Raw genomic sequence first — 13993 nt, forward strand, 5'->3', positions numbered from 1 at the left:
AACACATACATCAGCCAATTTTATTGAAGATGTTTCAACTCATACTAGTTCGAGTTATTTTATCATGCTGTTTTTAATCATTCTTGCCTCAACTACTCATCCTCATGTAGCTGCATGTTATGAACGCTGAATTGGGCATGACATTGAGATTCTAGTGTAATTCAATCATTACGGAAAAACTGACATTCACATATGTTTACGTTTAGCCTCAATAGGAAGACAGTCAGTCACTTTATACCAGGTTAAAACAAATATGATTTTAATTATTTCTCTTGTGAAAAACACATTTCCAATATAATTACTAACAAAATCACTGCAAAATACAATTAGTTTTACATGGTTTCTAATACTTTGTAATCCTTTGAATGTAAAAATATATGTTGTGAATGAATATTTTATTCAAATTGGGGGTAAATTAAATATTTTTAAAAAAAATCAAATAAAAATTAATACACATCCTAGTGAATCTTTCGAACCTTCATACAAAATCACAAACCTCTCCTATCATAAGTGAAATGATTGCGACTCAGTAAGATTAATGGTTGATTAATTCCAAGGAACTTATAAGATTATTCCAAAGTGCTGTTTGCATAATTAAAGTGATGTTAGATCTGCTCTTTCAGTGATCTTTATCTTTGGATGAAGTGATCCGCTTCATAATTTGGATTCCCCAGAATGCAGCGCAGAGGGAAAACAAGACCTACAACACAGAATTTAAAATTAGAAAGATTATATAAGATTTTTGTCTGTAAATATAATGAATGGATGAAAACAGAGAGATCTCAAACAGAAAAATTATACAAGAATTCTAGGCATACTGATAAATTCACTTCAGGAATGTATGCTTTCTTTTTTCTATTACTTTTTATCATGTACATTCCTGTCTGAATTTGTTCTTTTTGAATGGTACCAAAGCAAAACAACTGACAAAGTCTGCACAGCCTTCCCTACTTTGTAATTGAGTTTGGATTCGGAGTACCCAGAGTCATATATAATTAGGCAGGACAATAATAGCACCAGCTGTGACAGAAGGTAGGTACAAAAATATTAACTGTTCTTTTGACAAGTGGTCTGAAGAACGCTGACACTGTAAGTTGCATGGTAGTCTACAAATACCTAAAGTAGCCTTAAACAGCATCTATGGCAAAAGTAGTGTTCTAGCTGCAGTACAATAGATCAGTACTTATTGCCAAATATTTATGATGAGACATAAACTAGAATGGAAACAACTTCAAGATGTAATACATTTTATCTAGTCCTTGGCTCTGCGCATCTTTTTTCTTTTGTCAATGAATTTTAATGAGAGATCTAATTTTTTTCCCCATTATTTTATTTGCTTAAAACTGCTTTGGGATGAGTAGGAATACTTGCAAGATAAAGTCTAATTCAGGTAATAGTTTTGACCAAAAGACAAGAAAGAGAGCAGGATAAAAAGCATATGCACTTTTGTGTACATGAAATTTTGTATTTTAAAATTTCTGAAAGAAACTTTTGTCTTCCACATAGAAGTATTTCTCTACTTGAGCAAGGGTAGGATATCTACTGTGTTTAAAACTTCTGATGACACTGTTGGTACTATACTTGTGGTCCCATTTGTAAGAAAGACTCATAAAATTCTCACTACAAGACCTACTTATAAGAGTTTCAAACCTTTAGGTATGAAGGATTTAACTTCTTTTTTTTCTTGCATTATCACAAACACCTTGTAAAACTGCATAGCTCTATTTTACAGCTATGGAATGGAAAAAACTTTTTAAGCAGTGTTGCAGGCACATACTCTCCATGCTTTGCTAGATGCTTTATTTCTGTGCTGAGATGGCCTGTAGAAGGAAACAAGCTACAAGTAACTATCTGTATTTCTGATATGTAATTGGGATTAGGGTAAATCCAGGCATACACAAAATGATGACTTATATATAACATGCTCTTACTGTGGAAAAATTCTTTGTCGTGCTATCTCCAGAAACAGATCTTACCCACTTGTCATAATTAGTACTTCTCTGACACGTTACTAAACTCCTTTCATTCCTCACCTCAGAAAGATCACTCCTATTCCTGGAAGATCCATTAAATATAGAAGTATTTCATTTTCAGAAGAAGCACGTTTAAGCACATTTAATGACTGAGGTGCAGGGCATTTGTAGGGGATTAATGACTGCTGGGAGATGATGATCGCCTGCAGAAGCACAGCCATGGGCCATTAAGCCCCAGGAAATGTCCTCAGCTAAAGATGGTTATTGCTATAAGAGCCCGAAAATGAAAAAAACATCTCGGGTGAATTTTTCTGTTTAAAATGGAGTAATGCAGTTTCTTCTGTCGTAGTTAAATTCTTTATTGTGAATTTCTTAAAGCATGCAATCAATGCTTGTGGGGGCGTATTTCAAATTGCAGTTATTACATACAGAATGAAAACCCACATACTGCACTTTGTGGATCTGCAGAACTAGTTTGGCTTCATGATTCTATAAAAGTATTGATTGACTGCCTATCAATGTCAGGACTGCCAGTACTCGATGGAAATAATGTAGTCATGAAACAGTAATGCTGCAAGGTTGTGGGGGACAGGGTCTGAGAAAAACTGAAACATCAGGGAAAAAAATTAAGGGGCCACATCCTCCCTTGCATGACAGAAGTTCTGGCTGGCTCTACTGATATTATGCTGACCTACCCTGAGCTGAGCCAGCTGTATGGGACTACCAAGGAGAAACTTGCTGTGTAGGTTGGAGTTCAGCTTCTTTTGATTGCTACTACATATTTTGGAGTTACAAGGCTTGACCCACTTGAATGAATGGTGCAATCAGGTGATGTCAGCAATGGAAAGCCAAGAAAATACGTGCCAGAATTTTGAGCTGACAGTAGTGTAGGCAGCAGGAAGCAGAAGAGCATTCCACCAGGCGACCTGAACTATAGTTGACCGGTATTTTTCTAATGCCATTGGGAAAATATATTTCCTGAATCCTATGTGCAGAAATTTTGCATTTTCTGTCCAACCCTAACAGGTTGGGTTTTAGGTTTAGGTTTTTTTCTCATTCCTCTTGTATTATCCAAACCAACTAATAATTTGTCCCTTGATAAAAAATATTCACATATCGTTTTCCTAATTCAGCCTGTTTTGAAATAAGATAGAATCAAATAGCATACTTTTCTCTATTTTTGCACAGAAAAAAGTTCCCCACAAACAATATTACATAAGTACAATAGTTTAACTTCTGAATTCAGATGAAAAATTACTGTGAACAGTGGTAATATATGAAACAGTTACACCTAAAAGCAGAATTTCTCATAACCATATGTCCAGCAAAGTTAAATGCAAACTTTTTGTCACCTTAATATAAGCACTTGTTACATTTACCTGTTCAAGTAACTACAGATTAATTATAGACTGTACTTTAGACTGTTGGAATAGGACAGTCCTCTTCCAAATATTTACATTGCCTTTGCCTCCTTTCATACAGTCTTTTTATTTCCATACAACCCCTATTCTCTCCCTGTAGGTTTATTCAGCCTACAGAAATGTAAAGAACATTCTTCACAAGAACAAAGGTAAGTTAACTAGTGGATTGACTGCAGGACTGAGTCCGCTCTTCACAGGAAATCCCCGCTGGAGTGATCAAAATTTATTAGGCTGTAAATTACTTTAAAATAATTAGCTAAATTCAGGCACCCACTTCTGCAAGATTAGCTTTGTTCTTGATCACTAATGTTACTTTCTGTCATTTTTCTCTTTTGTAATGGGTTTGTATATCTGAGTTGCCTAGACATAATGTCTTTTCTCTTGCAGATTTCATCTGGATAGAATTAGAATGCTTTTGACATTGGTCTAGAAATGTAGACAAATGTCCAGATAGCCCTGCTTTAAGGAAGGGGAAAAGGCTCGAACCAATAGATCTCAGATCCCTTCCAAACTAAATCATTCAATGATTCTGGCATTTCTCAGATTCTGCCCAGATGCATTCACTCCAAATTTTGCTGCAGAGGTGGTCTGCAACTGTGCAACAAATTGGCTATATCTGAGGTACAACACCGTATGAATGGGCTTGCTTTTGATACTGAATTTTCCGAACACCCCTGTGCTGGGTAATGTATTCCTAGCTCTAGAGAGGGCTGAGGAAGATCAGCATATCCAGGTACTTCATTAGGTTGGCTGTTCACATCCAACAGGGGAGAAAGTCAGGCTAAGCAGTGTGGTGATAAAGGTTCCTTAGCTGTCTCCCAAGAGGTGGAACAGACGAGTAATCGCCTCAAGTGTATGTACATGAATGCACGCAGAGTAGGTAACAAACAGGAGGAACTGGAGCTCCGTGCCCACTCAGAAGGGTATGACATCATAGGAGTAACTGAAACGTGGTGGGACACCTCAAACGACTGGGGGATCGTAATGGACAGTTACAGGCTCTTTCATAAGGACAGGCAGGATAGAAGAGGTGGAGGAGTTGCACTCTACACCAAGGAACACCTTGAATGTATCAAAGTCAACTATGGTGATTGCGACTGCTCTATCAAAAGCCTCTGGGTTAAAGACAAAGGGGTCATCTCTAAGCAGGATCTCACAGTGGGCATCTGCTATTGACCTCCTAACCACGGTGACGAAGCCAACAAAGCAATATTTGGGGCACTAAAGCAGGCTTCTGGCCAACAGAACCTGGTCCTGATGGGTGACTTCAACTACCCAGACATCTGCTGGAAGAACAATACGGAAGCTTGCATGTCATCCACCAAGTTTCTGGAATCTATAGAGGACTGTTTCCTGATACAAATGTTAGATGTGCCAACCAGGAAGGAGGCGCTGCTGGACTTGCTATTCACAAACCGAGAAAGCCTGCTTTGTAATATCTCGGTTAGTGATAGCCTTGGCTGCAGTGACCACAATATTGTGGAGTTCGGGATCCTGCTGAGCATGCTGAAGGTCACCTCTTAGACAAGGATTCTGGATTTTAGAACAGCAAACTTCAGTGCACTCAGGGCTCAGTTGGGAGGGATTCAATGGGAAGCTTCCATGGAAGACAAAGGAGCTAGTGAGTGCTGGGAATTCTTCAAGAACTCTATTGGAAGCACAAAGCCAATTTATCCCCTACAAAGGAAAGGGAAGTAAGCAGAGCAAGAGGTCCCCATGGCTCAACCATGACCTCCTGGGTCTACTCAAATCCAAAAGGGAAGCGCACCAGAAATGGAAAGTGGAGGATTATCCACTGAGAACTATAAGGGCATAGCCAGAGAGAGCAGAGGTGCAGTCAGAAAAGCAAAAGCCCAATTTGAATTGAAACTGGCTGTAGACATAAAAAATAACAACAAAGCATTCTTCAGACATGTCAACCACAAGCAGAAAAAGAAGGAAAACATAGGCCCATTGTTAAACAGAAAAGGAGAATCAATCACGAATGATGCAGAAAAGGCAGAGGTCCTCAACACCTTCTTCACCTTGGTCTTTACCAGCACTGTAGGGTCCCAGGCTTTGGGAACAAAATTGCCAATTGAACCAAACACTGACCCACCATCAGTGAAGGGTTAGTGCATTAATTACTACAGGAGCTTGACCCTCACAAAACAATGGGCCCTGATGACATCCTCTGGGATGTCCCAGAGGACTGGAGGAAGGCAAATGTTACCCCTAGCTACAAGAAGGGCTTGAGGGAGGATCTGGGTAACTATAGGCCCATCAGCTTTACTTCAATCCCTGGGAAAGTTATGGAATGAATCCTCCTGGGGGCCATCACAAGTCAAATGAAGCACGTGACTGGGAAAAGCCAACACGGCTTCACTAAAGGCAGATTGTGCTTGACAAACCTGGTGGCCTTCTATGACAAAGTGACTTGCCTGGTTGATATGGGATGGGCGGTGGACATTGTCTACCTAGACTTCTCCAAGGCCTTTGATACGGTCCCCCACAGTCTCCTCCTGGAAAAATTTATGCATTATGGCCTAGACAAGTGGTCTGTGCAGTGGGTGGGGAACTGGCTGACAGGCCACACCCAAAGGGTGATGGTAAATAGCTCTTTCTCAAACTGGCAACCTGTCACTAGTGGAGTCCCCCAGGGGTCGATATTGGGCCCAATGTTATTCAATATCTTTATAAGTCATCTGGATACCGGCATCAAGTGTAGCCTGATGAAGTTTGCTGATGAGACCAAGTTGAGTGGGGAAGTAGACACTCCAGAAGGGAGAGCTGCTCTGCAGGGAGATCTGGATAGGCTGGAAGAGTGGGCCAGCAAGAACCTTATGAAGTTCAACAAGGAGAAATGTAAAATCATGCACCTGGGAAAACATAATCCAGGAGTGCAGCACAGACTGGGATCCAGCTGGCTGGAGAGCAGCTCTGTGGAAAGGGACCTGGGGGTCCTGGTGGACAGAAAGCTCAACATGAGCGAACAGTGTGCTGCTGCGGCCAAGAAGGCCAACAGGATGCTGGGTTGCATCAAAAATGGCATCGCCAGCAGAGAGAAAGAAGTCATCGTCCTGCTCTACTCAGCACTTGTAAGGCCACACCTGGAGTACTGTGTTCAGTTCTGGTCCCCTCTATACAAAAAGGATGTGGACAGGCTGGAAGGGGTCCAGAGGAGGGCCACCAAGATGATCAAAGGACTGGGAAGCCATACGAGGATAGGCTGGGAGAGCTGGGTTTGTTCAGCCTTGAGAAAAGGAGGCTTAGAGGGGATCTCATCACCATGTACCAGTACTTAAGGGGTAGCTACAAAGAAGAAGGGGACTCCCTTTTTACAAGGAGTCACATGGAAAGGACAAGGGGAAATGGACACAAATTGCTTTTGGGGAGATTCCGATTGTACATCAAAGGGAAATTTTTCACATTGAGGACAATGAACCATTGGAATCATCTCCCCAGGGAAATGGTTGACTCGGCCACATTGGACACCTTTAAGAGTCAGCTGGACAGGGTGCTGGGCCATCTTGTTTAGACTGTGCTTCTCCCAGAAAGGCTGGACCAGATGATCCCTGAGGTCCCTTCCAACCTGTGATTCTGTGATTCTGTGATTCTGTGATAAAGTGGACCGCGTGCTGGAAAATGTGATAAACAATGAGCCCTCTCAATGTGATGCTGAGAATTGTTTAACTGATACTGCAAATCAAGCATGATTAAGGTTCTTTTAATATTCTTTATCTACAAATGTGGACATGGCTTCTTCAAAGGCGACAGAAATAATTTCATAATAACAATATTAACGAGAGTAATTTTTAGACTTTATATAAGAAGGCTGTGTCTGGGTAACATAATTGTCTTTAGTAAAGATGAAGATCATGAACTGATACAACAATTAATAAAAATACTAATATTAATAACAAAATGCTTGAATTAACTAGTCGAGATTTCACAAGTACCTAAATGGTGTGCTTTTCACTAATACCATCACCATTTTCCCACTTCTCTACACAGGACTGCTTCAGGTGCTGAACTACACAGAGGAGATAGAAAATATAGGTCTCAGAAGTGAGGAAAGAGGTTCACTGTTTCTGGAAGTCAGGACCTGGGTAATAAAAGCTCAGTGCAATGTTTTGAGATGAGCAGTCTGAAGCTAGTAGAGAAATGCCACGGCATTAACAGCAGATCCAGAAATCACTAATCTTGTGCAGCACACAGGTTAAGAATATTCCTTTTCTGTGTGACGCCTTCCATATACTTAGAAATATATGGAGAAGGAAGTAGGAAACTGGATTGTTTTTGAGGGTGGGTGTTTGTTTTTGTGGGTTTTTTTTTGGGGGGGGTGAAGGAACTATGAATAGGGAGCAGGGACAGCTATGATAGTAGTGGCTTCACAACATTTGTTCAAGATTTCTGTAAAAGTAGCAGCACATATCTTGCAGATTCAGCATGCCCTTAACATAGGACAAGGTGTATATTAAGAGACTGTTGGCACACACTGGATTAAACCGAGTAACTTCAAGTCCCACAAAACATATTGACAGTTCACTCACAGACTGGTTTTTTGCTACTGTGATATATCTTATTAGTTTCATACTTCATTATTAACAGATAATGAGAAAATAATAGGGAAGGAATATATACATCTCCTTCCTATTCTGTTAAATGTTTTTAACATTCCTCCTGTTATTAAAATACCGTCTGATACTCTAAAGCTAGATAATGCATGAAAACATAGGCTGCAAAAGCCCCCATACATTAAAAGGCTTATATTACCTATCCAGGAAAGACAAAGAAATATCTGGAGAAAGGGTGTATATTCTGCTGTTGCTTTCACAGCTGGGCGCATCCCCAGCATGAAATCAAGTGCACTGCAGAGATGCCTGAGCTAGCAAGGACATAAGCTGCTAAATCTCTCTCAGCACAGCACCAGGTTGACTCTGAGTTTCCTGGCATAGCACACAAGCTAGTAAGTCACATCCCTCAGTTAAATACATGGGGATTTTTACAGAGGCAGTGCTATTGCAGTTATATTTAGACCTAAAATGGCTTATGTGCATCCAGTGTAGTAACTTGCATCACGTCCTTCACTCGGGATAAACTAGCCCACTGCCTCTCAAATCACTTGTGTAGATATATGTATCCTATTGAACTGTTACCTATGAAATTCCTTCTCTCTTGGGCCACAGACTAATCCACAACTTAAGCACTAGGATTAGGAAGGTTTTACCTCATTCCCCAGAAGACAAAAAAAACCCACTGGAGTGGGAAGCTTTGCTGTCAGTCATGTGAATAGGAACTCCAAAGCATGTTAATAATTATTAAATCTTCACCTTATGATGAGCTAATGCAAGCTGAAGACAGTATCAATGTTATACTCATTAATATATACATAAATTCTCTGCATTTCTTCAGTATGAAATTTGTTTTAAAATATTTTATTGAAACATCTGAGAATACTTCCCACAGTAAATTACCTAATTCCATCTATAAATTCCTAGATCATTCTTAAATGTTTAGACATTTGAAGTTGTCCCCAAAGTAAAACACTGTTAAACAAAAAAGCTGTTCAATGAGTGTTTAAAAATAAATTCTGGACCAAGTCTGTTTCATTGTTTTGCAAATACATTCTAAAATTTATGTAGTAATTATAAATTGTCTGTTTTCATCTGAGCTTAAACATTTCATAAAACCTGCAAACTATATATATATATACTTTGTTACACATTCTAGATCATAGTAATATTCTGGAATTTATTGTTCTTTCATATTGCTTTAGTTTCTTTTTTGACAACACTACTGGAAAACAAGTTCAAAGATCAACACTTTTAGACCTTAATTCTGAACGTCAACTTTTTTATTTTAAATATACTGTAATTTTTCAGCCTCCATTTTCCCACAAAGTTGAGAAACAACAGGCATGGAAATTTTCTCAATTATATTTGCAATGAACAATTAAAAGTAAAGTTTTCACAAAAGAAGACAAAACTTAGTCAGTCTGTACACATACCAGTCAGTCTGTTGCACGCTAACAGGCCAAAGGAGACTGAGAGTTACTATATCTGTTCATTGCAGAAAAGAAATATTTGAAATAGTCATGTCTCAGTCTGGATAAAGCGGTTGAGTTTACTTTCTTAAACATTTAAACAGGAAATTTACCTATTGAGATGAAACATCTAATCTACTTTTATGCCTGTCAGCAGCTGTAACATAATTACATATACCCCACTGTATCACTTACAGCTCAAACACAAGTTGGAGGGTAAACCAGCCATCTGCAAAGAACTAACTCACTTTATATTATTTATGTTATATGTAAAGAGCAGTTTAATCTCCCTTAATCAAGAAGTATGAAGCTCTTTTTAGTTTAGTTGATAGTTTACTGCAGAGACCTTGCCAAATGCAAGATCCTGCACGTGGGTCAGGACAATCCCAAGCACAAACACGGGCTGGGCAGAGAATGGACTGAGAGCAGCCCTAAGGAGAAGGACTTGATGAGAAGCTCAACATGACCTGGTAATGTATGCTTGCAGCCCAGAAAGCCACCTGTATCCTGGGCTGCATCAAAAGAAGCATGGCCAGCAGGTCAAGGGAGGTTATTCTGCCCCTCTGCTCTGCTCTCATGAGATCCCACCCAGAGTAGTGCATCCAGCTCTGGGACCTCCAACATAAGAACAACATGGACCTGTTGGAGCAAGTCCAGAGGAGAGTCACGAAGATGATCAGAGGGCTGGAGCACCTCTCCTATGAAGATGGGCTGGGAGAGTTGGGGTTGTTCAGTCCAGAAAAGAGAAGGCTGTGGGAAGACCTTATAGCAGCCTTCCAGTACCTGAAGGGGACCTAGAAGAAAGCTGGAGAGGGACTTTTTAGAAGGGCATGTAGTGATAGGACAAGGGGTAATAGCTTTAAACGGAAAGAGGGCAGATTTAGATTAGATATAAGGAAGAAATTCTTCACTATGAGGGTAGCGAGGCACCGGAACAGGTTGCCCCACCAGTTGTGGGTGCCCCATCCTTGGAAGTGTTCAAGGCCATGCTGGATGGGGCTTTGAGCAACCTGGTCTAGTGGAAGGTGTCCCTGCCCATGGCAGGGGGGTTGGAACTAGATGATATTGAAGTCTCTTCCAACCCAAACCATTCTATGATTTTGTGATCTTACATTTAATCAAATTTAAATTCTTCTCTTAGATTTAAAGAATTGAATGCTTTTAAATGCAATACTCTATGCAAGAAAGCCTGGACATGTATATTTCTGGGATAAGAGTAAGGGTATTCTTTTTATAAGGTCATGGGTTTAAGAAAAGTTTAGGTACCATATGGCTTAATCCAATGTTGAAGTAAGTTTTTACTTAAAAGATGAGGCAAATTCATTAAAAGGGGTTCAGGCAGGAGGGACGTCTCCTTTATGCCTGCATCCTTGCTTGAAAATACAGGAAAATTACAGCTACAGAAAAAAAATTATTGTAGTTTGAACACAGAAGAAAAATTGCTACACATACTGTTTCAGAATCTGGACTGGATATTATCTAGCTGTGTAACATTCACCAAATAAGCATCTACAGACATAATTCAACCTCTTCAATCCCTTCGTTTTTATGTCAGTTTAATACAATAATAGAGTGACATTGCAGGAAAAACATTAGGTAAGTCAATGTCCAATCCCTCCATCATTAACAGACGTAAAATAGTATATGTTTCTACACAGATGGTTTCATTTCAGAGTGTGGCTATTGTGCGTAAGCACCCTGGCAGGGTGGTGAACAGAACCAAGAGCACTCTGTCAGCCTGGAGTGCTCTGACAAAGGTGGCTGCAAAGTGGAAGATCTCTGCTCACTGGTATACTAAATATCCTCTTGAGAGAAAGTTGACTAGCTACAAGCTCCAAAATGGGAATTTTTCCATTGGGGGGGGGGGGAGAGAAAACCCAACCTTTAACTATAACCCACAGACATTAGATCACTGACGGGAAAAACTTTGCTGCAGATGTTGAAAAGAAGTGATTGGAAAAAGCTGGCTACTGTGACTAATGGCAAACGTGAACGAAAGGAATAAGAATGTGCAGAGAGGATTAAAACAATTGAGTGACAAGCAGACGGGATTTCCAGCACAGTGAACAGACACCAGAAAAGTATTCAAGAAAGACAGAGGAAGATCAAGGCTAAAAGCCATTTGAGACAAAGATTGCTCTTAAAGCCAACATGTCGTAAGGAGAAATGAATCCTGTCACTGAAAAATGGAGAATATAGAAGGCTGTTCTCAGCATAAAAAAACCAAACCAAACAAACAAAAACAGTGAAAAAAAAAAAAACAACAACAAATTCTGAAGGAAATAGTTTAATATTCATTGATACCATAAAGGAAAAATCTTGCCATAGAAGATACATGTCCAAGTTAAAGATAGACAGAACACACCCGTGTTGCCGTCCAACCCTCTTCTGAGGCCAAAAGCAGTAAACTGTGACTGTTTCTAAGTTCCGAGGAGAATAAAAATGTGCTGAGGTCAGTCCAGCCTTCTGTCCATCCCTTTACATGGAAAAGTAGATCTCCTTCTGGCTATTGGTGTCTTTCTTGCCTGCCCTCAAGATACTCTTCCTGTGTTCTGGCTTGTTGCTTCTATTCTTTTCCAGGGAAACTCCCATTCCCAAAACTCACCATCTTTTGATTATATAAAAGTTGTTGTTACTGACGTTAACCACAAATATATTCATTGATATTCCTACTCATTATGTCAAGCTGATGTAGTTGTATTATTTAGTTAGCTTACAGAAAAAAATAAGTAAGATTAAAGCAAGTGATCCATGTGTCTTTCTTCAGGAAAACCAAGGGAATATAGTCTAAATGAAACTTCTGCATGGAGGGTACAGAACAGTTGTAGAAGAAACCTACAGAAAGGAAGAATCCATCATTGTATCACAAAATGAGAGAGAAATCAGAATTTAGATAAAAAAGCAGGCATGTATATAATAACATTTCTAAAGTACAAAAAACTATGAAACATCTTTCTTCTCCTGGAAAACAGGAGGAGATTTCATAATGCTTATAACAAAATCTGGAGATACTGAAGAAAATGTGTAATTTAATAGAAATCGAAGATACTAGGTTTAAGAGAAACCAAATACACAAATATGCAGTGAGGAATAATCATTAGTCAGGAGTACATCAGAAAAAAATTGGAGAGTTGGAGCAGTTCACAAACAAAACATGTCTCAAACAAACAGCGCTGATACAAAAAGATGCCAGTATCAGTGTGGAAGATATTCACAGAAGTGTTTCATGTAGCCCCTAGGTATTGATCCAGCCTACCGCAAGGTGATGAAGTCTTTAAGGAAAACATAGATAAGTGAGATATTGTTGTGAAGCAGACAAAAAGAATGATAAAAGGTTTAGAAAAGTTGATCTGTAGGAAAGCTTGAAGCAATTCTGCTATGAATTCTTGAGGGGGAAAAAAAAAAGACAATAAGATCAATCTTCTGACATGTAAAACAATAATACAAAAAGAAAAGACGATGATAAGCTACTGCTCAGAGTAATAAAAACAACAAACAATCTTTTCTAACTAAAGATTTCATTAGATAATAGCTGGCTATAATCATGGTACAGCACTGGAATCAGTTACGTAAGGAAAGGTGTGTAAATGGTTAGGTAGGCATGAGTCTATGGTGTAGCTCTACTTGATCCTTCAGTGCAGGTTCGCCACCAGCCCGACATTTCTCTTTATTCACAATGTATACAAAAGGACTCCTCACCTCTAGCTAACATTTGCTAAGAACTACTTTGTCAACAGCAGTTGATAAAGATGAGATTGCTTAGCATGTGGAACAACCATTGCTTAGCAACTAGTTTTTTGCAGTAACCAACTTTGGGCAAGACCACCGATTTAACTCTCAGATGTGGTTGTCACTTTAGTAAAAGGATGAAAAGCAGGATCTGCTGCTTCTTTAATATTTTTTTTTCCATTTCTGGCATTGGACAGGGTTGAACCTGCTTCCCGTCAGAGTAGTCATAAGATTATTACATTTAGAGATCAGTTTACATTGGCTCTTCAGACGATAGCTGCAAAGACTGATGGCAGAAGCATGAGCTAGCTCACTCCTATTTTACACTCAGCATACTCTCTACACTGCAAACATGGGACTGCATAGTCAAAATCATCTGCCTCCAAGACTGTGAAAGAATAATCAGGGAGTTACAGTAAAAGCCTGGGATGCTGGGGTATTCAATTTGCATTCTTTGCCATAGATTAGGCAAGACAGACTTACCAGCTTCTTAGCTGCAAAACAGACTGATTCTGTTTCCCCAGAAAGAAGTTACTTTCCAATCCCTCTCTTACTAAAGACTAAGATAGTTTCATTCACTACAGTAAAGCTGAGAAGACAAAGATGTGTCAAGAAGATATAGATTTGGCATTCTGTTATTTTCTTTCTCTGACAAACCTCAAATCAACAATTCTGAATTCTTACCTTTTTTTAATCTCAACAATTATGTATTTGGAGAAACACAATGGACATCCTTAAAAATCAGATAATTGCATGCATTTCTTATACCACTCCCGCTATTGAGCAATCTTAGTTCCATAACTGATTGTACCGATCACATGAAGAGCTAAAAATGGTGTAAGACT

General features: G+C 39.3%; 1 protein-coding gene across 2 annotated transcripts in view; it reads right to left on the reverse strand.

Moving 5' to 3' along the window:
* Window positions 1–237: 237 nt before the first annotated feature.
* Window positions 238–13993, reverse strand: part of AGMO (alkylglycerol monooxygenase) — a 194325-nt gene continuing 180569 nt past the window's right edge. Inside the window, exon 13 of one of the 2 annotated variants that reach the window (XM_075082949.1) lies at window positions 238–700. In XM_075082949.1, the coding sequence (XP_074939050.1) occupies window positions 620–700 (81 nt within the window). In that variant the 3' untranslated portion in view covers window positions 238–619. The remainder of the gene's footprint in view (window positions 701–13993) is intronic. The other variant, XM_075082950.1, reaches the window with a different exon arrangement.

The sequence above is a fragment of the Phalacrocorax aristotelis genome, chromosome 2, assembly GCF_949628215.1.
Source record: "Phalacrocorax aristotelis chromosome 2, bGulAri2.1, whole genome shotgun sequence".
In the NCBI taxonomy this organism is placed as follows: domain Eukaryota; kingdom Metazoa; phylum Chordata; class Aves; order Suliformes; family Phalacrocoracidae; genus Phalacrocorax; species Phalacrocorax aristotelis.